We start from the raw sequence: 25,324 nt of genomic DNA on the forward strand, positions 1-25,324 counted from the left end.
ATATGGCTTCCAGTTAGTGTAATAGATAAAGACAGTTGATACTTTGCAGACTGTATTCCTCTGCATATACGTTGTATGTATTTTTTAGGTAGACCCTCACTAAGGCAATTTACAAGGTCCTCTGCCAGGTTTCACGTTTTTTAGATTGTGAGAGTAATGGAAAACTTAGAGACTGTAGTTTCTGTGACCGTGACTTAACTGATTCATTTATACTCGAACATGTCAGCACAGCAGTTATGATCTCGTATTGGGCACTTAAACACAAATCATAAGTAACTTATATTTTCTTTACAGTCTGCACCCTCTCTGTTTCTTAAAAGCAATTTTGAGTATTTAAGAGGCAATTATCGAAAAGCTGTGAAGCTGTTAAACAGTTCAAACATTGCTGAGCATCCAGGATTCATGAAAACAGGTAAAAGGAAATTTTAGTATTTTCTTCCTGGCTTTTCTGCCCTTTGTTGCTTGTTTTTTTTCCCAGACTGCTCTTCGGAATGTTTTTTCTGCTCATTTTTTAAATGAAAATATTTTATTATTTCTGCTGTAGATTTCTAGAATTTTACTTCTTGTTTTAATTTTATAAAATGTCTTGCTTTTTCTTTTATTTTTCTTGGCTCTCACTTGCTCTTTCTTTCATTTTGTTATTTAATAATTTTAGAAATTATGTCCAGAGCATAAGGTCTTTGGACTTTTGCTTTGTAAAGTAAGCCCTTTTAAGGAAATGAGATTATAATCTTTTTACTTTTCCTTTTTCGCTCATAAAAGCAATGAATAATATAATTTCTTTAGACTATTAACTATAACAAAAATATTTCTTATAAAATTAGAAAGACAATCACTGTCATCTATTCTTATCTCTAGAAAGTTTTAATGAATTGTTTGATATTATTGGTAAAATAAGAGGTAAAATTTGTAGCTGTCAATTAAGTTCCTATTATTGCTGTTTTATGAGGAGGAAGGAGGAAAATCAAGAAATGAGGTTAAACTATTAAAAATGTTTTGTACCAAGTTTAAAATGCAAAAGCTGCATATGTTTTTTGATTTGTTTTAATTCTATTCCATATACAAGCACAGACCACTCATGCAAATATACTCAAACCTTCCCCCCATTTCCTCCTTTAGTTCAGTGGAGTCATAGAGCATAGAGAAAGGCAGTTTGTCCTATTATAATTCTCTTGGCTATTCCTTTGTTCTGAGTACCCATTTTTAATTCTTCTAAATTTAAATTTTTTAATTTTGTTATTGTCATGGTTTCTCCTCAGAGGACACTGATATCCAAATACTGAACCAATCTCTCAGACTAAACAGATAATATGCTTTGAGAAAATGTTAGGATTGTCTTAACACAGATTTCAGAATTGATATTGGCAATTTCTAAAGTGAAGTCAGGAGCAGTGCACGTAGTTAACAGGTCAACAGTTATGATAATAGGAAGATTTTTACAGAGTAGTTGTATATTTTATGTATGGATTTTTTCATAATAATTTTAAAATATTTAATTTTTCCCATATATAAAATTTAGTTTTTTGTTGCTGATATTTGCATATTAGAAAAGGTTTGAGGATAAAATCATTTTTTAATCATTCACAATACCGCTACCCAGCAGCAACCTTTTTAAAACATTTTAGTGTATGTCCTCCTATTTTTTTCCTAAGCATAGTTTTTCTCTTTTTTAATTATTACTGCTCAATTTTAAAATATTTCAAAAGTCAACCTTTAGTTTTTAGTGTTAAGCATTGAATGCCCTAATTATTAATTTTATCAATCTAGTCAAACATTTTCTGTCATTGAGGAAAAGAGGGACTATCTGTAAATTGTTTTAGAATGTTTGGGAAACTGTTTAGAAAAAGGAAACTAAAGCTTGCATTGCTTTAATTATACCAAAATAAAATCAAAAGAGATGAAGAATTAAAATGTAAAAAAAAAAATCATAAAAGCAACAAAAGAAAACTTGGATGAATATTTTATTTTGTAGTGGGGAGGCCTTGATTAAATATTACCCCAAATCTAAGAACCATAGCACTTAGAAAAGATTACCAAATTCAACCACATAAAAATATAAAACTTTTTATGATTAAAAACATAAACATACACACATTGGACCAAGTCACAAGACAGATGACAAACTGACAGTGGGGAAATATTTGAAGCAGATGTGACAGAAGGTTTCTATAACAGGTAACCAGTGGAAAAACATCTGTAACCAAATTAAAAAATGGGTATAAAATAGGAGGAGGCAGTGTACAGAATAAGAAATACAGATGCCCAACAGACATGAGACAATAGATGCTCAGCCATGGTGATATTTAAAGTGTGAACTACAAGAACAATGGAGACTTACAGTTTAACAAGAAAAACAGGATTTTATATATCTTGCTTTATATATTCTTACTGTTCTTCATTTAATATAGTTTTAGTATTTCTATATATGCTTCATTTTTTTTCAGTATCTACATTGTATTTTGTTATGTGGATACATTACATATATATCATTTTACTCAAATATTTTTATTTTTGCATTTTTGTATTATTTGCCTACAGTTCTGAAAAATTAAATCAGAAAAAAAAAGGTCAGCTAATTAAATCATTTTGCAGGGTTTTATCACCTTTAATAAATGATTGTTTTTTAAGAAAAGGGAGTTTACAAAATTTTCAGGTTTTCTAAATTTCAAATGCCTTGTAAACTGTTCTGTAGAGACTAAGTGAAATTGTATATAGAATTAACTATTGCTAGGTAAGCCGAATTCTTATATGATGTACATCAACAGTAAAAATTGTGGACAGATTTATTTGTGCTTTTCTCAGGTGAATGCTTGCGATGCATGTTCTGGAATAATCTTGGTTGTATCCATTTTGCCATGAGCAAGCACAATTTGGGAATTTTTTATTTTAAAAAGGCTCTGCAGGAAAATGACAATGTCTGTGCACAGCTCAGTGCAGGCAGCACTGATCCAGGTATGTCCTTTGCTGGGGGATAGTTTATATTTTACTACTGAGGAAAGTAAGATTTTAAAGAGCAAACATCTGATCAAAATGTATGCTATGTGTATCTACATACAGGTTACACCGATGCTGACGTTTGACTCAGAATTTTTAGTAGCTATTGCTACTTCGAATAGGAAGGAGTTAAGAGTAATTATCAAACTTAATTCACTTTTTCATGCATTTGAAAATCAGTAATCCTATGTGGTAATGTTAAAAAACAAAATATTTTGCTAAGATTTCTTAATTGTGTCAAACTAGTTTTACTATAGCTTCTTTTCAGGGTTTCACATGTGGTACTATTGGCAGCACCCAACAATCTTTAAGCAATTCCTGATATTTATTCCTTTAGTATTCATATTATATAGATCCTTGATCTGAAATGCTTTAGATCAAGCAGTCGTTTAGCTTTTCAAAATATATTTTTAAAAAACTGATGAAAAAATGTATCTAGAATCACAGATAGTCTTGTTTTATTATGGACTCTGAAACTTTGAATAAGTGAGTAAATAGTCATTTTAGGTATAGTACATTAATTTTTATTTCCATAATAAAGTTCCCCTAACACCTTAACATTGACTGAATATTTCTGGTTAAGAAAAAGCACACAATGATAAATCGATTCCCCAAACTGAAAGTAAAAAGAGTAGACTCTTACAGGATCTAAATATGTGGGAAGGTTAAAAGGATAGTGGATCCTGTCTCTTCTCTTTGACTTCCTGGAACATTGTTGCCTGAGGAGCTTCTCATTTGTTGGCAAATGAGAAGAGACATCTCTGCCCCCACCAGCGTGGGCAGCTGCACGTGACTGGAGAATATTTGTGGGGTTGGGTCTGGAGATCATTGGTAAAGCTGTTAAACTTCAAATTGGAGTCATTGGTATTAAACAAGGTAGTGTTTAAGTTCTTAGTGGAATAAATGCTTTCAGTGTAACTATGATTTTAAATGTAATGATTTATTCTCATCTAATGTTTATCATTAGGCAAAAAATTTTCAGGAAGACCCATGTGTACATTGCTGACCAACAAGAGGTATGAGTTGCTGTATAACTGTGGAATTCAGCTTCTTCACATCGGAAGGCCCCTCGCCGCTTTTGAGTGCCTGATTGAAGCTGTTCAGGTTTATCACGCAAACCCCCGCCTCTGGCTCCGGCTGGCTGAATGCTGCATTGCTGCCAATAAGGGGGTGAGCGCCGCTTGGATATCTTTTTGAACCCACACCTTCCCCCACCCCCCACTGTTATATGGAAAACAAAAAATACTTGGAAACATCCAAGACGTCATCCCCTTTTTAACTCAAGGAATTTATAAAAATAGTCTTCTGTTCTTTAACAGTTTGGATAAAAAAAATGTAGGTTTATCAAGTCATTTGTTAGCATTCTGGTCCTTGGTAAGTATGACAACATGTATCAGCAGACACATTAAATTAAAGAGCCGAAGCCAATAAGGTCCTGTCTGCTAGCTGCCGGGGCAGGATCCATGCCCTCTGCCAGTGGGATGGGTGTGTAACCAGGTGATTGGAGAAGGACTGATGATAACCTAGTGAATGTGGATACAACTGAGTTACACCGCTGCTCCTTCAGTGCCTGGGGGCTTTACTTTCGATTCAGTAAATGTTTAAGAGTGGTGGTCCCCAACCTTTTTGGCACCAGGGACCCGTGCTCCTATGAGAATCTAAAGCCTGATGATCCGAGGTGGAGCTGCAAATACAGAGAAGCTTTGCTCGCTCCCTTGCAGCCTACCTCCTGCTGTGCAGCCCGGTTCCTAACAGTCCATGGACTGATACCAGTCCATGGCTTAGGGGTCAGGGTCCCCTGCTTTAGAGTTCATGGATTACCAGGCTGTTTTCCTCTGACGCATACTTGTCCACAGTGACTGAGAAATAGGGTCATTTACATCAGTGTCCATGCCTAGATTATCTCCAAATGGCCAGTGGAAGCCTTTTGTATCTCAAGTGAGGAGTGGTCAGTGGGAGGCGGGGAAGACAGGTTGTATCAGAGTTACCAGACGTCTGTATCACTCCCGTTTCCTACGCACCCCCTACCCTTGCTGTGCTCTGTGTGTATGTGGAGACTGTGGAGGTATGGCATGAAGTTTTGCCTGGCCTGACTGCTGTAGGTGATACAGGATGTTTACACCACCCCTCCTGTTGCTAAACAGCACTTCCAGAGAAACAACTACAGGAACTAATGAGTTTAAAGAAGTACGTTTGCCTGGTAGTTTGTGTACACCCCACCGGAAGAGATGAGTGTTGTCTTTGAAAGGCTGTAATGATTTATTTCATTGTGCTTTTCCTTTTACAGGGCAATTTTCATATTTGATAATTGTTAAATTAACCAACAAGCATTTCTAGACAGAATTTATACTTTTTTAAAATAAAAAGATTTCTAGAAAGGACTATTCTCTTTAATCTGTTGATGGATATAAGTGTCAGAGGCCTTTATTTCATACAGTTATTGGAAACCAGGGCATTATGTCTTCCTGGGAGTAGAGACATATATTTAGGTTTAACATTTTCTTTTCAAATTACTTACTTTTAGAAATAGTACTTTTAGGATTGTCTTCTATGGATTTTGTTATAAGGTCTCCCATTTTCTTCTAGAAAGTTTTAAATTTGCAATTTTTAAAAAATGGTAAAGATGACTTGATTTCCGTAAAGTGGTAGATACTAGAACACTCACAATCTGTGCTATAATAATCATTTATGATTCCATAAGTAATAATCATCTTTATCCTTCTAAAAATGATCTAGGGTGACCTAAAAGAGAGTAAAAACAACCCCAAAACACTCTTGAATAAAATGAGAGCAAAATCCCAATAGGAGTCTATAAAACCAAATAAGATTCTATACAATTAATTTAGTCAAGACAGAACAAAGCGGTTTATACCCTCAGAAATAAATCCACTTTTGAATTAAATGAAGCAACTTAATTGTTAAGTCGGTAATGCTCAGAAGATCACTTTGTCCTGTGTACCTGATGCGTGTTGCTTCAGACCTCTTGGCTGAAGTGGAGCTTATGTTTTTCTGAGTACTGTGTAGTATATGAGAAAAGATCTGCCAAATAAAAAACATAGACTCAAGTTAAGAGAAGACTATTAAAGTGTGTGTGTGTGTGTGTGTGTGTGTACCATTTATTTTTCTGAGTTCTGAAACTCAGATTCATTAGTGTTGTTGCTGCTAAGGCACTATAAAATAATACGTATGATTCTTTTACATTAAGACTGATCTGACACTTTCTTTCCGACTGTTGATATATTATTAAAGGTATGGTTAATTATTGTGGATTTGTAGTTTTATTTCATCATTGTTTTTGTCTGTTGGGTCACCACAGCCAGCCATCTGATCAGCTTGCATGGCCTTGGGGATCAAGGAAGAGAGTATGGATGAATCGTTATAAATTCATCACCACCACTGGAAGGAGAAATTAAAATGGAAGTCTCTCCAATAATAGTTCAGAATATCAACTTTTTCTTATTTTTCCTTAATATTGTGTGGCTGCCTCCTTGACACAAAATTGGCACCAAGCAGAGCAGTTTTACTGTATTTTTAAGCATTAAGTAATATTTTCTTTTTTAAAATGAATATGCTGTGAATCCTTGTTTTATTAAAAGTCATGTGGAAGCACAGCTGTAATGTTACATTAATGAGTACTAAGTAACGTTGCAGCAACACTGTGTTTAAAGGACTTTTGCAGCTCTGCAAGTTTATATGGGTTGTTCCAGCTTGTTGCTGTTTATGAGAGCCTGGATAACGTTGTAAAATGATTAGTTGAGATTCCACATGCAGGTAAATCAGAGGCAGAGTGAAAGGTAAAGATATATAAAATTGGCCACATTAAGCTCCTGTAGTGAAATAATGTATCTTAGTAAAATATCCTAATGTTCCCTCTCCCTCCCTCACTCTCCCTCTTCCTCCCTGTATAAGTAGCTTTTATTTTTCATTTTAATGACTATAGAGTTTGGGGATTTTCATTTCCTCAGAAGGCAAGAATTGTGCCCATGTGGATCTTAATGTATGTAACTTGTTAGAGTTTATATGTTGTTGGCAATTTAATAAATACTTTCAATTAAGAAAAAAAATCTGTTTTAGGAAGTGGAGCTACTTTTCTTCTTTTTCACTGTGTTTGTGGCTCCCTTCTTCACTCTGATGTCAAAGTGCCCATAATATGCAGCATGGTGCCTGGGGTTTAGAATGTTCTAAAAAGTCGTTCTAAATAAATGCTTGAGTCATTCTTAAATTCTTGAATTGCTTTTTTCATTAGAATTACCTCATTAATAAAATATAGCATGTTGTCATAGACTTTGAACCCCATGTACTCTTTTTCAAGACTGAACATATTACTTTTATCACCCAAAACTCCACATTGATGGACTTTAAGAACTCTCTTAAAGCAACTGGAAAGGCATTAAGTCATTTTTCATACCCCATTTTACAATTTCATTAATTGAAGATTATTTGTATTTTGCAGACTTCTGAACAAGAAACTAAAGGTCTTCCAAGTAAAAAAGGAATTGTACAGTCTATTGTTGGTCAAGGCTATCATCGTAAAATAGTTCTGGCATCACAGTCCATACAGAACACTGTATATAAGTAAGTATTTTGCAAAGAGAAAGTGTATATACTTAATACTATTACACATAATGTTACTTACATATAAAAATATGCTTAAGACTTGTTTCGTAGGAGGAACTACTTTATAACTAGGTTTTATTGCTGTTTCAACATAGGTCCGTAGTAAATGTTATCTGACAGTGATTTTGGTTTATTACCTCCACGGGTGTGGAAATTGTTGATAGCCTAAACTCTGGTCTGGTCAGTGTCATTATTCAGAATGTCCAGAAGAGGGCATCTTGATGTTTCCTCATAGTTTATCATTGTTGCTTTTCATTTAGGTATTTTCTCATACTCCCTAAAGCTAATTCTTAATATTAAGAGAAAAAAGTACGAATACATAAAACATCCAAAGCAACATAAAGTTGTTACATGTAAGAACCTTCTGTTGAACAACTTTTAAATACGAACATTTTTATCTGTATAAAAGATTCCAATCTGGAGTTGTTATTTCTACAGTAGTAGGCTTTGTGAAAAATTTGCTGCTTTTTTCCTTTTCCAAAAAATAAAATTGTTCACTGTGGTTTATAGTTTTTCAAAAGATTTTAAATAGTATCTAGCACATAATATTTTTTAGTCGTAATTTATTTCAACTATAATACAGATTGTTTAAAAAGACTTAAGGTGAAGCATCACTTTTCTACAATTTCAAAATTGTTACTAATTTTCACATTTTTATTTTCTCATAAAACTGACTCAGTCTGATATATCAAACCAATAGAAAGTTATATGAACCCTCAATGAAATTATAAGAGATAATGCTACATTTTGAAAACTTTTAAAAAAGGCATTCTCAAAAGTAAAAATCAACCAAAACAAGACTTCAATATGAAAATTTGTTTTCTTCCCTTGTTTCTAGTTATTATACCTGTCCTGGCCCTCATTACAATATTTCTTATCTGTAACTCCATTACATTAACATTTATTTTACAGATATCCTTCAAGCCGTCTCCCATCCTTGGTCCTGTTGCTAGAGACACAATATGTACAATGTATCTACTTGCAATCTATACTTTTTACACCTTATATATATATATATATATATATAGGATTTGCGTTTTTAGCATTCTCTTATAACTGCTTATATTAAAATTTCTTACCTGTCACAAGGCAGAGTTTTCATTAACTGTTATATAGATTTCATTCTTCATGATAGGAAAGTATTATTTATAATTATGTTATTTACTTAGCTAACTTGGTTTTGTTCTTTTAAGTGACGGACAGTCTTCAGCCATTCCTGTAGCCAGTATGGAGTTTGCAGCCATCTGTCTCAGAAATGCCTTGTTGCTTTTACCTGAAGAACAGCAAGATCCAAAGCAGGAAAATGGGTCTAAAAACAGTAATCAACTAGGCGGAAACACTGAGAGCAGTGAAAGCAGTGAAACTTGCAGGTATTCTGATCTTTCTGAACCTCCTGGCAAAATCCCTTCAGGACTTTTATTTGTAAGCCTCTGTCCTTTCCGTGAATTCCTAAAATCTTCAGCCTGAATGTCCCAAATCCTCTATTTTGAATAATAATATTTGGATAATAACTGCTAACCACTAACCTCCAGAATATTTCTGTATATTTCTAGTTTTCTAGTATAAATTAAATATTATACTAATCTGTAGAGATTGGGAAAGCCTATCTAGTAATAAATAAAACTAACACCATTTTATATATAAAAAGTTCTTTTTATACATGGCACCTTTAAACTCAAAGTCTCCCATCCTAGCATTTTTTTCTTGATTCTAATAGAAATATATGTTTAATGTAGAAAATTTGAAACAAAGTGGTAGGATTTCTTTTTTTCTCCATCAAGGGTTTTTTTTTTTTTTTTTTTTTTTTTACTGTAGTTGGTAAAAGGCAATCAGAAGAATGAGAAATGTGTAAAAATCTTGGAGTGGTTTTCTTTGTGTAGTAAAGATACTGTTTTCATTTAGGTTTTTAAAATCAGTATTGTATACTGGGGAAAAGAAACCAATATTCAGTATAGCTTTAACGTGTTAGTGATACCAAGTTAAGCGTATTTCATTGTTGGCTCTTCTGCACTTTTGTCATAAAAAATTGCATGGAAGTGGAGATAGGAAAACAAAATTTTTACATTTAATTGTTTATTTGTTGCTCTTCATAATTAAGAGTCTCTCTTTTTTTAGCAGTAAAAGCCATGATGGAGATAAATTCATTCCAGCTCCACCTTCTTCTCCATTAAGAAAACAGGAATTAGAAAACTTAAAGTGAGTATCTAAACAAAATTAGCATTGCATCTATTGAAACGAGCACATTGTTTTTAATCTCCCATATGTTGTTAAATTATGAATTATATTGATTGAATGTCAGATGTTAAGCTAACCTTTAAATCTTGTGACAAAAACTACTAGTCAGAATGTGTTATCTTTTTTATAAATTGTTGGATTCAGTTAGTTAATATTTTGTTAGGAATATTTGCTTCTGTGTTCATGAGAAAGGTTGGTCCACACATTTTTTTCCTTGTGATGTCTTTGGTCAGGTTTTGGCTTCAGAGTTATGCTGAACATATAAATTAGTTGGGAAGTACTTCCTCTTCTATTTTCTGAAAGAGTTTATATAAGATAAATATTATTTCTTCCTCAAATGTTCGATAGAATTCACCAGTGAAACCATCTGACCTATGGTTTTGTTCTTAGGAAATTTTTGATAATAAATTCAAATTCTTCAATAGATGCATGCTATTCAGATTTTCTATTTCATCCGTGTTAGTTTGGGTAATTATAAGCCCCATTATTTTTGCTTTGAACAGTCATGTTAATGTTAAAGAAATTAAAAGGAACACAGTAGTCTTATGTTTAGCTACATAATTACCATTTCCTGATGACCTTAGTTTTCTTAAGGTATCATTTCCCTTCTGTGAAGAGCTCCCTTCAACATTTCGTATGGTACAGGACTTGTTTCGCTAGGTTTTTTTTTTTTTTCCTTTTTTAATCTAGAATTGTTTCTATTTCAGCTTCATTCTTGGAGGATATTTTCACTGAATACAGAATTCTAGGTTGGTAGTGGGGTCCCCACCCCTTTCAGTCTGCTCTTTCAAGTTGTCATTGCATTATCTTCTGGCCTCTATTGTTTCTGATTAGAAATTCACAGTCATTGTGACATTTTTCCCTCTGTCAAAATAGATTGTTCTTCAGCAATTAGAGTATGATGAATCTAAGTCTAATTTTCTTTGTTTTTACTTGCTTGGATTAGCTGACTTTTTAAGTTTGTAAATTTATCTTTTAACAAATTTGGGATATTTTTTAACATTACTTCTTCGCATGATTTTTGGAACCAGGCTTAAAAATACAGCATTACTTTTAAGAATTATTTCAATAATAGGACTGCAAGTTAACATGGACAGAATGAGCCATTCTTTCTTATGTTTTTCTCTATTAAGTTGAAAAGAGTGATGAGAGTATAGTTAAAATGTTTATGTATTGCTGATAGCATCGTGTATCGATGCATTACTTTTGGAAAGTATTTCATTTATTCACAATCATTAGTGCTAGTCTTATGTAAGGTACAGGAGAATCAGGTAAAAGAAAGCACTGCCCTCAAAAAAGCAGATGGCAAACACTTAAGAGAAAATTATATTAATAGGTTAGTTATTAGATGGTGAGATTTGGGGTGTCTCTTCTTGTGATAATTTATCACTCTTGTAAATGCAAAATGGCCTCACTTTAAAATTTTGCATTTCTTTCAGTCTACTCAGGGTGCTCACTCTGATGCCAGGGTTTATTGATCACCTATAATTCTTTTTCTGTGAACCTCTTATTTGTAGAAATTACTGTTTTCATATCGGGTTTTTCATCCTTTTCATTTTTATAGACGTTCTTACATATTAAGGAAATTGTTTTTTACCATTTGTCTTGTAACATTGTTTATGATATTTAGTTTTAAAGTTGCAGTTCATGTTTTATAATCTTATTGACCAATTTTTTAACTTTTTTTCATTTCATGCAATGTTTAAAAGAAAGGCCTTCTTGCCTCTAATATTTTAAAAATAGCTTATCAATTGTTTTCTTTTAGCATTTTCACTGTCACACTATCACAACCACCAGTCTAAATTTTTGTTTCATTTTGAATTTATTTTATATAAACATATATGAGGGATCTAGCCTTGTTTTGGTATAATTTTTCATAGTATAGTCCATTTGATTAACTTTATTAAAATTCCAAAATAAAGCATGGAACAACTGTAAAATGCTAAGATTTTTATGTCTAAACAGTTTTAAATGTTTATGTATAAACATTTTTATAAAATAGCATGTATATTTCTGTTTGCATAAAAAAAAATCTGGAGCGATCTATATCAAAACGTTTATAGTACTTATCCGTAAATGGTGGGGTAACCGATATTTATTTATTTTTATTAGATATCTGTTTTTTCCTAGGTTTTTTTTTTTTTTTAATGAACATATTTCATTAATGTCAGTGGCACCTCACCTTACATACCTAGTGTCTTTGGAAGAAAGACTGGCCAGCAGATGTTCCCTTTACTGATCATGTACTGTCAGATCTGTGTGTTCACAGCACAGCATCACTGTCAGTGGGCTCAGCGCTCCAAGCACCCTGCTCAGCCAAACAGCAACTTTTTATCTCTTCGTTTGATTCTGTGAAAGTGTATGATAAATTGCTATTTGTCAGTAATACTGTCTCTATACTGGGACACACACACACACACACACATTCCCACAGTATCCTATTGTCAGGAAGAAAGAATCAATCCTCTGATTATATGGGGGGAAATCTTGAACCTCAAGTGCAGTTAGAAATGAGGAGTTAGTTTAAGGTTTTGAAAGTAGTGTTTTGGTTTTTCAAATTTGACAAAGGTAATTAATTTTTTTTTTAGTTATCTTCAGTTATAATCAAATTCCTTGAATTCTTATTTCTTATATGCATCGTAAGGTAGCAAGAAAATACAAGTACTGTGACAAATTACCAGCGAAACAATGGCAAAACAAAATACACTGAAGAATATTGCTACTGAGTGAGGTAAAATTGAGTTTTTACAAAGCAATCAAATTTTAGGCATATAATTAAAATAAACTCACTATACTAGATTTTTGTCCTGAGTGGAAATGTGTAAAAACAAAGCAAGTTAAGTAAAACTAAACTGGATTTGATATAAAGTAAGCTGATGAAAAAGGGGTGGGTTGTAAAGTTCAGCTAGGATAATATTTGGGAAAATGCTTTACTTTGCCAAGAAATATACCATTTTCCCCCAGTATACCTAATGTTTTCTAGAGATGTCTCTGTTTATGAAGTGAGCTACATTTTATATTTATTTCAGAGTTCATAAATAGGTTAATTTATATGGTAAAAATTCAGGTACTGTCACGTGTCACATAGCATTTTAAGTCAGCCATAGACTTCATATATGACAGTTGTCCCCTAAGGTTATAATAGAGTTGAAAATTTCCTCTCACTTAGTGACATCATAGCACAACACATTCTTCATGTGTTTGTGGTGATGCTGGTATAACAAATCTGCACTACCAGCCATGGAAAAATATAGCACATACAGTTATATATGATACATAATACTTGATAATGATAATAAACAACTATGTTACTGGTTTATGTATTTACTGTATTACACTCTTTATCATTGTTTTAGAGTGTAGCCTTTCTACTTATTAAAAAAAAATTTGCTGTAAACAGTATTTCATGTTATGCCAGCAGCAGCCTCTCACGTCTTGCGTTTTCCATGTCTTTTGATTGCATCATTTTCTCTTATGCTTGATTTATTCTGACGTTTCGTATAGTAACACGCTGTGCGGTAACACGCCTGTAGCCTAGGTACAGCATGAGGCTGTACCAGTCAGCCTAGGTGTGTAGGAGGCCAGACCATCCAGGTTTGCGTAAGTGCACTCTGTGGTGTCCGCAAATGATGAGGTCACCTAATAATGCGTTTCTCAGAACGTGTCCCGTATTAAGCTGTGCATGGTTATAGTACAGATGGTTATATAGTATGAAGTAAATCTTGTCCTGTCCCTGTTCTGTTTTCCTCTCCTCTGAGGGGCAGCCACCGACTAGGATCTTTTATGCCCTTCCAGTGGCGTTTCTTGTGCCTCTTCCAGCATATGCATATAGGGTGGGGGGAGTTTTACACTACCAGTTGCATAGTCTTTCACATTGCTCTATTTCTCGTTTTTCCCATTTGACAACACTGTATATCTTTAGAGATCGTTTGATATTGGTGCAGATCTCTGTTCTCCTAAAAGGAGCATAAAATTGTGTTATAGGGATAGCGTATAACTTATTTAACATTCCTTTATATATAGTTGTTTATAATGTTTCAGTCTTTGCTATTACAAATCATGCTGCAGTGAATATCATTTTACATAATTTTTAAAGGGGATCCTTAAGAAGGTATTTGAAACTATTTTAAAACTTGATTTAGGGAGAGGGGAGGTAGATGTGGTACAAAGGGTCAAATATGTGGTGACAGAAAGAAATGTAACTATGGGAGGTGAACTCACAATGTAAATATATATATATGCCTTACTGTTAAAATGTACAGCTGAAACTTATTGGATTTCATTAACTAATGTCACCATAAAAATAAATACATTTTTAAAATAATTAAAATTAAATTCATAAAACATAAATTCAAAAAAAAATTTTAAACATTGATTTAATTTTTAAATTTATTTGAATGAGTACTGATCTTAGGATTGCTGAATTTATGCATGCAATTTAAGAAGTATGTTGTCCCATGGTTGAACAGCTGCAGAGTTGTGCAAATTAACTTTATATTCTCAAAATGGCATTAAAAGGAAGGGTATGTGCAGGGTGGCATACTTCTCTAAGAGTTTTGTACTTTCCATGGCATAACTCTTTGCTTTCCACATGTCCTAGTAGGAAGATTGGTGATTTTCAGAGAAAAGAAAATTACTTCCCTGTGTTTGTGGGAAGGGACGAAGGATCTCCATGGGGAGTTCCAGCATCATAAAGTGGAGCAAAGATGGGTTCCTGGTACATATTAACCTTTTCTTCTTCTGGAGCAGATGGGGGAAAGGAAATGGAACAAGATGGAAGGAGCCTCAGGGTAGATTTATAAAAAGAACTGCTGTGCGCGACAGTAGTAATGGTAACGTGGAGACAAATGGTGCGGGGGAAGGAGTCATAAAAGATTCGTGTCGTAATTTTTAAAGCCATAAAAGCTCACAGTGCAGTCGCGTGTGTTAAAGGGCAGTTCTGTGGCGGGAGCCAGCTGTCTTCTCCAGAGGGAAGGGCCCCGAGCACGTTGGTTGTGTTAAGACTGCGGAATTCTTAGAGATTTCCTCGATTTCTGACCTGAATTCTTTAATGTGACTGGAAATGTGAGTGACTGGTGTGTAGTTTGGTTTTTATGGACTGTAATATTTGACCTCTTGTACTCTATGATACCCCAGACACCAATGCAAAACCTCATTTCCTATTTCCAGCATAACTAATATGCAGTAAATTATCAGGATTGTTCTGATGGCCACTTCTTATGGTATGGGTTCACCGCCTCTTGAGTGTTTAAAATTTTTTCTCATTTGTACATAAATGAAGATGGCTCCAAAAAATATTCATTCTGTCCAGGTGACAAGTATGTTTTCAGAAGGCATATGACACCTGAAGCAGTTGTGAGAGTCTACATTAAAATCAAGGTAGGTTTCAGAAAAATATTTTTATAATTAAAACAGAAATTCGTCCCCAGATCAGGAAAATGTCTCAGAAATTAACTAAATAGAGTGTAATCTTTAATTCTGAGGCTCAGATGAATTTAGCGGTACTGATACAGTGGATCGGGAAAGGTGTATATATAATGACACTGTTTGAATGTCGCTTCAGTTCTGACCACTCAGACCTCAGCAAAGCCATCAGTTTCATTCAGTTAGGAAAGCACATACACGTGTTCTGCAGCCTCGAATTAAATCAGTGCTCTGATCTTAAGTTTATAAAATAATAGGTGGATTCTGTTTCTAGGCATTTACACAGGAGGACTGAAAACTTGTCCACACACGAATTTCATGTCAGCTTTACTCATGATAGACAAAAGCAAGATACAACCCAGGTATCCATCAATAGGAGAATGGATAACCAAATTGTAGTCTGCTCTCTTTATTGGAGTACTACTCAGCCATAAAAAGGAACAAATGACTAATCCCCAAGTCAATGTGATTTGAAGCTCAAAACATTTTGCGTTTCTTCTTTTAGTTAATATAAGGTACATACTGTACAATTCTATTCATACCATTTATATGACAGGTAAAATTATACAGAAATAATTTATATTGATAGAATTCAGAACAGCAGTTGGGGTAATTAACTGGAAGGAATCGTTCTGGGATGACAGAAATGTTCTGTATCTTAGGTTGGTGGTTGCAAATGCACATTCAAACTCATCAAACCACAACACTTAAAATGATTTATTTTAATGTATATAAATTATGCCTCACTTAAAATTTTTAAGGTTTTTTTAAATTTTATAAAATTGGTATAATTCTAAATATATTCTTTTGGGAAATATAATTTTAGCACTAATGATTGATAAATGGTCAGTTTCCCTTCATATTACTTATTAGGTAGCATGACATTGAAAATTTGACAAAACCTCCTCTGCTTATATGTAACATGTGTTTCTTAGATTCTAAGGCTGCAGTATCCAGTGCCAGATCCACCCATCCCATGTGGCTGCTGAGCACATGAAACGTGCCTGGTAAAAGGCGTACGATACCCGGATTGCAAACCTTACTACCCTCAACATGTAAACTATCTCAGTGACTTTTATATTGATTTTTTGTTGAGATATTTTAGATATTTTGGATTAATTTAAATATATATAATTAATTTGGCCTGTTTCTTTTTAATGTGCCTGCTAGAAAATTTAAAATGACACATATGACTCCAATTATATTTCTTTCTTTTTTTTCCCCAGTTATATTGCTATTGGACAGGGCCGTTCTAAGGTTTTAGAGCTGTATTTGAAGTCTTTATATTTGTTAGTACATGATTTCTACAAATGTGTAATATTATTACTACACCAGTTTTCTCGCATGCCACAAATTTTCGCTGAATAGCTCTTCATAAAAATGTTCATCTTTAAAAGGCCTAATGTCCAAATGAATCTTAGAGTGTAGAAGCTTGTGCAGGATTGATATTTTGGCCATATGTTTTGATTTAATTATTAATGTTGCTGCATGCATTTGGAGATAATGATTTTCTTATACAGTGATTGTATTATAAAGGTGTACTTTTAAGATTTTCTTTTTTAAAAAAAGAATCAAACTTTTATTGACCATCCCTGATATCTTATATTTTTTAAAAGTTTTATTGATGTATAATTCACACCATATAATTCACCCTTAAGTGTACAATCAGTGGTTTTTAGTGTCTTCACAGATATGTGCAACCATCACCACAGTCAATTTTAGAACATTTTCATCACCTCAAAAAGAAACTGTACCTTTTAGCTGTCTCCCCTTTGCCCCTAATCCTCAGTCCTAATTTATCTACTTTATAGATTTTTCTATTTTAGACTTTTGTATGAGTGTCATCATATAATATGTGGATTCTTTCACTTAAGATAATGTTTTCAGGATTCATCCAAATTGTAGTATGTATCATATTTTATTCCTTTTTATCACCAAATGTTTCATTGTATGGATATGCCATATATTGTTATTTCATTCATTGGCGGACATTTGGATTGTTTCCATCTTCAGGCTATTAGAACAATGCTGTAAACATTCACATACAAGGTTTTCGTGTAGACAGGTTTTTATTTTTCTTGGGTGTATACCTAGAAGTAGAATCGCTGGGTCATATAGTAATTCTGCTTAATCATTTGAAAAATTGTCAGACTTTTTTAAAGTGACTGTGCCGTTTTATAATTCCACCAGCAGTATATGAGGGTTCTTGTTTTTTCACATCCTCACCAGCACTTGTTATTAGCCATCTTTTTGATTATACTTTGTAGTGGATGCGAAGTTTCAAAATTTCTCTTAAAATTTTGAGACCCCTGTGGCTTTGATTTGCATTTTCTTTAAGACTAACGATGTAAATCATCTTTTTCTGTGTGTATTGGGCATTCATATATCTTCCTTAGATACATGTTTATGCAGGTCTTTGCCTATTTTTTAATTGGGTTATTTTTGTTATTGAGTTAGAAGAGTTTATATATTCTAGATTCAAGACTCTTAATTAGGTATATGATTTGCAAATATTTTTTCTCACTCTCTGGGTCTTTAGACTTTTTAAGGGTGTCCTTTGAATCATAGAAGTTTTTCATTTTAATTAAATTCAGTTTATCTGTTTTTTCTTTATTTGGTTGTACCTTTCTTGTCATATCTCAGAATCCTTTACCAAATCCAAGGTCGTGAGGATTTATTCCTAAGTTTTCTTCTAAGAGTTTTATAGTTTTAATGCTTACATTTAGGTCTTTGACCTAAACCATTTTGAGTTAAATTTCAGATATGGTATGAGGTAAGAGCTCAACTTAATTCTTCTGCATACTGGTATTATATTAATAATAAGTTCATAGAAGTAGTCATATATTAATTTTTCGTGGTTGCATCATAGTTAAAATAACTGTCATGGGTATGTACTGAGTCTTCCATGTTGCATGTTATAAGAATCTTTGTTATTTATTCTGAGATTGTGATATTAGCTGAAATTTTAACTTCTAAAATTGAAATGGAGGCTGCTCTAGAACCTGGAAAAGAGTATAACAGAAATGGGAAAGGGTAGGAAATAATACTGAGGCCAACATGAGGATTGTCTGTATGAGAAATTAAAATGAAAGCATACGAAATAAAAATGAAATTTCATTTGCCTTTTTTTTAATAAGAGGCTCAGAACAGATAAAAAGAAATATTCAGATAAAATTGAATTAATTCCAGTTAAGTTATTTCACAGTTATAAATTAGTTCATTTAGACTCTGATGTGACACTCTGTGAATTATTTTCCCATTCAGTTAAAAGGGACCTCCCATGCCCTTATGTTTATAAAAGATGATGAATCAAACACATGATTGTTAACATAAATATAGACAGTCTTAGTGTACTTAAGGAATCATATTTCTTTTGGTATCAGCCAAATGGTTTATTGTAGCTTGTGAGACATACCTAAAACAGGACTATGGCTAATAATCTTTTGAATCTCCCATTGCTCTTATTAGAGACCCAGCCCCATTTCAGTCTTATAACTGAGTGTGGTCATACTAAAACTTGTCTACCTAATAAACTGTACCAAACAAGGAACCTGCCTCTCTGACATTTCCTTTATGTTATCAGCAGTTTGTTTTCACATTGGCATGATTCACATCTGCATCTCAGAATTCATTTAGATGAACTGGAGATCAGATTGATCTTAGGCTAGGTAGGATTAGAATAATTCTTCAGTGGTCTGCCACTATGGAAACCCCACAGGGCCACTACTGACGTTCAACAAATCATTTAAGCCCTCTGGACCTTACTTTTCTATCAAATAAGTAAATTGGATTGGGTGATCCTAAGGCCATGTATAAAATGCCACATCTGTGACTATATGCATTTTATTTGCTGCCTGGGGTAGGGCTGGATTCTCTGAGATGCTAGATTTTGTTAAAGAGAAAAACTTTTCATCTTCTTTGTGCTGGGCTTCTCTTTGTGTTGGTTCTGGGTGTTTGTCAGTAAGATTCTTTTTGCATAGAACTGCTATTAGAAAGCAAAATGTTTACAGAAGACACAAAGTGAAAAACTTATCTAATATAGCTTTTACATTTTCTTAAGAGTTGAAAGTTAGCAAGTTTAACATTTTCTAGATGGTTATAAATAAATGGAAAAAGATTGACATACTTTCCTTTGGAATTTTAAAACCCAATACCATATTCAGTTTGTTGTAGAAAATTCCCTTATTGGATTTTTGCTACCAGTTTTTCAGATAATGTTTGCTATGAAGTTGCTTTGTAAATTTATTTTTCTTTTACAAATGGAGACTTACTAGATTTACCCGTTTTAACCTCTTTTAATAAAGGTTAAACTATTTCAGATACTTGATTTAGAGTCATTAATACACTGAGTAGATGGCATGACACATCTTAGTGCCCAATCTCATACAACTTGTTGCAGTAATTTGGTGCTTTAAGGAAAGTTTTTCTGTTTCTATTTTTCATTTATTTACCTTTCCATCCTTCTTCGTCTTTTTCATTCTTTTCATTTGGCATTCTGTGGACCTAGGGCCAGCTCCTCCCGCATGTGAGAGAGAGAGTGTGGGGTTGTGTCAGATCCTCCACAGGGGGGAGAGGCTAGTGTGTCTCTTCCCTTGAGGTATACTCCTTCCAGTCTGCTGAACTGTCAGATCCACTGAGCGCTTGGCAAAGCAGATTGGACAGTGACTCGAGGAAGTAGTGTGGGGGAGGTCACTATTTTAAGTAGCAGCTATCAAAAGTAAAGTGATTTCTCCAGGGGTTTAGTAGATAATGCATGTTTCTAGTGTCACCAGTCTTTGCGAATTATGCGGAGTGCAGTATAATTTTCTAAGAGGAAAAGGAGCATGAGTGAGAAGGTGATGAGAGGTAAGTCGGGGTAAATTGTACGAAGAGGAGCGTAAAGGTTAGTTTCGTGCAGTGAGACTTGCTTAATCCTGATGTTTCTCAATCAGAATGCCAGTCTTAAAGTCTTACATTCACATATTTAAGTATTTTTGATAGAAAGGTTGTTTTATTATTTGAATCTATTACCCTGCTGTGATTTGATACGGTATCTTATGGGAAAAGAGGCTAGAGTTGAGGAAAACAGATTTTTATCTTGTACATAATTACTGTTTGGACTTCCTGGGAAACAGAATCCTGCTGCCAATCTTACATGACTGATTTCTGGACCCAAAGTGGACTTGACAGTGGGCTGGAGCAGTAATAGCCCCCCTACTGTCGGGAGAGGCCAGGGCTGGCCTTTCCCAGCAAGCCTGCCTGAGGTGAGACTCGTCCTGGACCTAGGACCTCACGTAATCAGGGAGATGCCCCTGTCTGTGGGAGCCAAGAAGGAGTTCGCTTGGTCAGCTAGGTGGCCTGCCAGAGGGACAGGTTGGGGGCCTGGGTGCTGGAGAAGTAAATTTAAAACATCGAAACTGTGGTCCTCAGTGAATACCTATTAAACACCTATTGCAGGTGGCGAGAAATTGCTATAGTCTTTGTGCCGGAAACAAAAGATGTGGGCTTCTGCTTTTAATGAGCTTATAATTTTGCCCCCATCTTTGACAACATCACAAATGAAAATGGATATCTGACTTTGTGATTGTCATTCATACAGGCTGCTGGAAACCGGCCCCAGGGGTTCTTATTCTTCATGAGCAATAATAGATACTTGGCTGATAAGTAAATGTTCACTGCCCTTTAAAAATAAGAACTACAAATAAGCCCAAACAGGAAATTAAATTACCCTAATCTCACTACAGGGAGCTAACCACCGAAGTGCTTCTGAAAATGGGAGGTAACCAGCCAGTGCCTCCCCGCTTTGGGCCTGCGAGTCTTCTGTCAGGGAGAGGACTTGCCCCATGGCTGCAGCCACAGGGTGGTCTTGCTGGTGACCAGCACTTGACTGTAGGCTTGTCGGGAAAATCCCTTTGGAAATGCCTCTCACCGCCTGCCTGCTCTTCAGATACACTCCTGTGAACAGGGTGCTCAGAAACAAGATTTAAACTTCTAATGTTTGGATTAAACTCTGTTTTCTTCCTTTTTAAAAATACAGTTTAGATTACATGTGTATGCATACTTATGTATACATTAGAGAAATCATAACGTAATCTTTCTCCTTTATTTTTAGGGCAGTCTTGTGACTTGATAGAGAAGCGGTGCAATAGGATGGGAAGAGCAGTGAGTTGGGAGTCCACAGTGTTGAGTGTTAGCCTGACTCTAGTCACACACTCTAACCTCGAGAACAGTATATTTAATTACTTCGAATCTCAGTTTCTGCATTAATAAAACAAGAAACTTCATTAGGCAGCTTTTCAGCCCTACCATTGTAGCCTAAGGCCATAAATCTCAATTTCCTTTTGCCTTTTCTGGGACCAGTCTACTCTTCTGTGTTGCTAGACGTTGAGGGGCTACTTTTCTTTTAATGGATAATGTCTAAGGTTCTAGCAGCCAGGACTGAGCCAGTGAAGCGGAGGCAGCAGAGTACCCTTGAAGCTGGCCCAGCTGTGCTTTGACTGGAAGGGCCATTTCTAGTCAGAGGATTTCAGAGTGTTAGAAAACTCTGTGCTGATTTGATGGGTGCCTTCTTCCTTAGACTGAAATTACACCAGATGCACTTAATGATATACATATGTATCATAATTTGTAAACATATCTCAGAATCCTGTATCTAAGTCAGGTCGTTTGTGGCCGGCCATTCAGACCGCATTTCTATTTGACAAGGGTTTATTTTAAGATTGCTTTGTGGAGCGGTTGTTTAACATTCAAGTGATCTATTAGTGTCAAGTCTTTAGCTAGACCTGTTTTAAATGAGCTGCCTGTTAAGTAGAAAACCAAACAGAAATTTAGGTTTCCAACCCAACTTAGCAAAATTAGTGTAGCTTAAATTTTTTGTCTTCACATGTTTTTATTTAGCCTGGTTTTTCTCTTGAATATTCATTTAGGATAATAGTAGCTATGTGACTGAAATTCTTTTGGTTACTCTTGATAATGTTGCTGAACAGGAACTATAGATTTCTTAATAGGCTCAGAGAAGATCCCTTTACAGTAGCTAAGTTAAATGGGGTTTTATTAAGTTGTGTTTCATAGCAAAATCACAAATGTGTGTAGGAAGAATCACATCTGCTTGTATAGTTTTAGTTCTAGGATGTTGAAAGAAATGCTCTATGGAAGAAGTTCTCACTAGGTCATTAACTACATTATTTTTTTACAGGCTAAATATATATTGTAACTCCATTTGGTTAATTTGTTGGAGATGAGGGTCAGTTGGATGGAAGCTAAAGATGATTTAGGTAAACAGCTATACTGTGCTTCAGATGGTATAGTTTCGTACATCATTCTAATTCTCACCATTAGTATTGTGACTTCCTTTCTTTCCTGGTGTCCATATTGTCACAGTTATAATTAGGGCATTTTTTCCTATTTAACAAATATAACCCTTGTCAATATTGTTACTCAGGTTTTCAGCCCTTCCCTTTTGTGTTCCAGATGCTCCATACTGGCCTGTAGTGCTTACGTGGCTCTGGCTTTGGGTGATAACCTTATGGCTTTGAATCACGCAGATAAACTTCTTCAGCAGCCCAAGCTGTCAGGCTCTCTTAAGTAAGTGTGACTTGCCCTGTGTGTCCCTGGTTTGTTTTGTTTAGAGGTTTTGAGTTAGTTTGTGGTTCATGTTGCTTCTTTTTATTCCCCCTGTGGAATATATATTTTTATTGTCTAGGGAAAGCAACTGATTAAGAACATTTTTGATTTGGTAATTTCATGCTTGATAGAGAAATTTTTTCAGTTTACTTCAAGGGTGAATGGAAATGGCATTAGCCACGCTAAACATTAAGAGGCAGAAACTTTGGACTCTGGTGTCTGCTCCTAGGTTTGACTAGAGCACATCACTGGAACATAGGATCACATACTAGTCTCCAAATAAGATGAGTCTTCAGAAGACTCACAAAAAAAGGAGTTTGGTCATCATGATGAATCTACTTTGAGGAATGCGATTTAAATAGACAAATAAGATTATTTTTCCAAAACTACTGTACCTGAGTACATGAGTTTTATTTAAACTCTTCAGATGCCTCTTTAAATGCTAAAATTTTCAAAAGCACATCATCTTTTTTCTTATGGAATTGAGTAAATGGCAGCATGCTTTAAATCTTCGTATGATGCTCATGCTGGAAATTTTATCCAAAGCCACAGGTACTCTGCATAATATTATACAGTTGTTGTTTTTTTTCATTCATCCTGTGGGTATATCCTTATAATCTTCAAAATAAAACTACTCGATTTTCTTTTCAGTGGTCTTTGTTTATAATATACAATGCTTAGAATTGTGATTTTATACTGTGAGGAATGATTCAGTAAATGTTTAATTATTTTTGTCTTTAAAAAAAAGTGTTACTTTATATACAAGCAGCTAAAATTAACACTGATTATGGTTATTTCAGGCCATTGTTTCCCAAACATACCTTGCTTGTCCAGTAACATTAGCGTTAGACACTGTCACGGTTCAAATATTAGGGAACTCTTGCTCTTCTTTCAAGCCTCAGGGGATCCTGAGTTCTAGGTGGGGCAGTTGGGTTGCCCCCAAGCTGCCTTCCGTCCTCACCACTACCTGTAGCTCCGTGAGAGACCAGTCACGAACTGCAGCTGCTGCCACCATCAGAGCTGCAGTGCTGAGATTGCAGTGCGCATAGCCACTATTAGAGCAACGTTTTGTTTTTTCTTTTTAGCGAAAATGAAACAAATTTTTGCTGCCTTTTTAAATCGTTTGGTCGACATTGTGATTACTATTCTTAACTAATCCTGGCATTTGTTTGATGGTTTTTAACTTCATTTATCAACTTCTTCCCTCTGAATGTCAGAGAGACAAAATTCCTAGATTATATGATGTCTTAGCTAACTTCTGAGGGATTGGCCAAGCCATATCTGGTCATTTCTCTTTTAATTCTCTTAACCATTCTGTACTAAGCATTGGTTTCTTTATCTTCTCATGAGCATAAGCAGGTCTTTTGGCTTTTGGCAGCCTAAACATCATAGCACCTTTACCCCCACTGCTTGTCACTTTATATACCTAGCCAAGGACTTCTGGGGTTTGGGTGTCATGAAGGCATTTCATTTGGTTAAAAAAAAATTTGTCATTTTAAGTAAATTCACAGAAAACAATTTGAAGTAGTTCATTGAATTTATGTGTTTGTGTTTGTGATGATTGTTGGCTTGTAAATACTACTGTAACAGAATCTTTAAAATATCTTATTTCAAAAAATACTTTAAATTACTGTTTATTTTTTCTTTTAATGTCATTTCTGTTAGGGTGTTTAGTAGAGAAACAAAATGAAAGGTCATAGCAGCCTCTGCTAGTTAGAAGAAAGAAATTACTTAATAAAGAAAGAAAGAGGTCTAAAGTGATTAATGTGCATAAATCCAAGAAAATGGTGAAATTGCAAAGAACCTAAGAATTGAGAACCCAGGATCCATGTGGTCACTCAGTTGGGTCAGGCTAGCTAGAGTAGGTGAGACCTGAGCTTGCCCTTTAAAAGGAGGAGTTATATATTGGCTCATGCAGATGAGGCCTCACTTTGAGCCCAAGAAGGGAGGCCACAAGGGAACAGTTTTGTTTCGTTCTCATGTAGAAAGTTATTAAGATTTTGAGCAAGGGCATAATATGTCTAAGCTGTTTCAATTTTGAAAACTCAATCTGATGATCATGGGGAAAATGGCTCAAAGTAAGAAGCAGGTTATTATAAGCCAGAAGGATGCACATCTGCCCTCACAGTAGTAGGCATAAAATAGATGATTTGAAAAGCTGGAAACCTTTAGAATGGAAGTAAAGTTGATCCATCCCAAATCAGATATCAGTCTGGCATGGTGCTCTGATGCTTTTTGACTGTCCCAGCAGCAGAAACTAGAGCGCTCTGCCACTGAGGCTCCACTCGATAGTCCATCCCAGAACTGGCCTCTTATTTTAGAGTGTCATTGCCGTTTCCCATTATTATTTTCTGTGTAAATGGAACAGCATAAATTTGCCAATTTTGAACTGCTTTCTTAAATGATATGTGTAGTTTGTTCTGACTTAACTAATATAAAAATGATTATCGTA

At 34.7% G+C, this 25,324-nt stretch overlaps 1 protein-coding gene across 4 annotated transcripts in view; it reads left to right on the forward strand.

The window, feature by feature from the left end:
- Positions 1 to 25,324, forward strand: part of CNOT10 (CCR4-NOT transcription complex subunit 10) — a 53,677-nt gene that overhangs the window by 22,465 nt on the left and 5,888 nt on the right. For 3 of the 4 annotated variants that reach the window (XM_016140756.2, XM_016140754.2, XM_016140757.2), the window contains exons 8-14: positions 295 to 412; positions 2,803 to 2,952; positions 3,962 to 4,164; positions 7,448 to 7,569; positions 8,805 to 8,981; positions 9,727 to 9,807; positions 22,720 to 22,833. In XM_016140756.2, coding sequence (XP_015996242.1) covers positions 295 to 412; positions 2,803 to 2,952; positions 3,962 to 4,164; positions 7,448 to 7,569; positions 8,805 to 8,981; positions 9,727 to 9,807; positions 22,720 to 22,833 — 965 coding nt within the window. The remainder of the gene's footprint in view (positions 1 to 294; positions 413 to 2,802; positions 2,953 to 3,961; positions 4,165 to 7,447; positions 7,570 to 8,804; positions 8,982 to 9,726; positions 9,808 to 22,719; positions 22,834 to 25,324) is intronic. The other variant, XM_016140755.2, reaches the window with a different exon arrangement.

This window comes from Rousettus aegyptiacus, unplaced genomic scaffold (assembly GCF_014176215.1).
Source record: "Rousettus aegyptiacus isolate mRouAeg1 unplaced genomic scaffold, mRouAeg1.p scaffold_m13_p_4, whole genome shotgun sequence".
NCBI classification, from domain to species: Eukaryota; Metazoa; Chordata; class Mammalia; order Chiroptera; family Pteropodidae; genus Rousettus; species Rousettus aegyptiacus.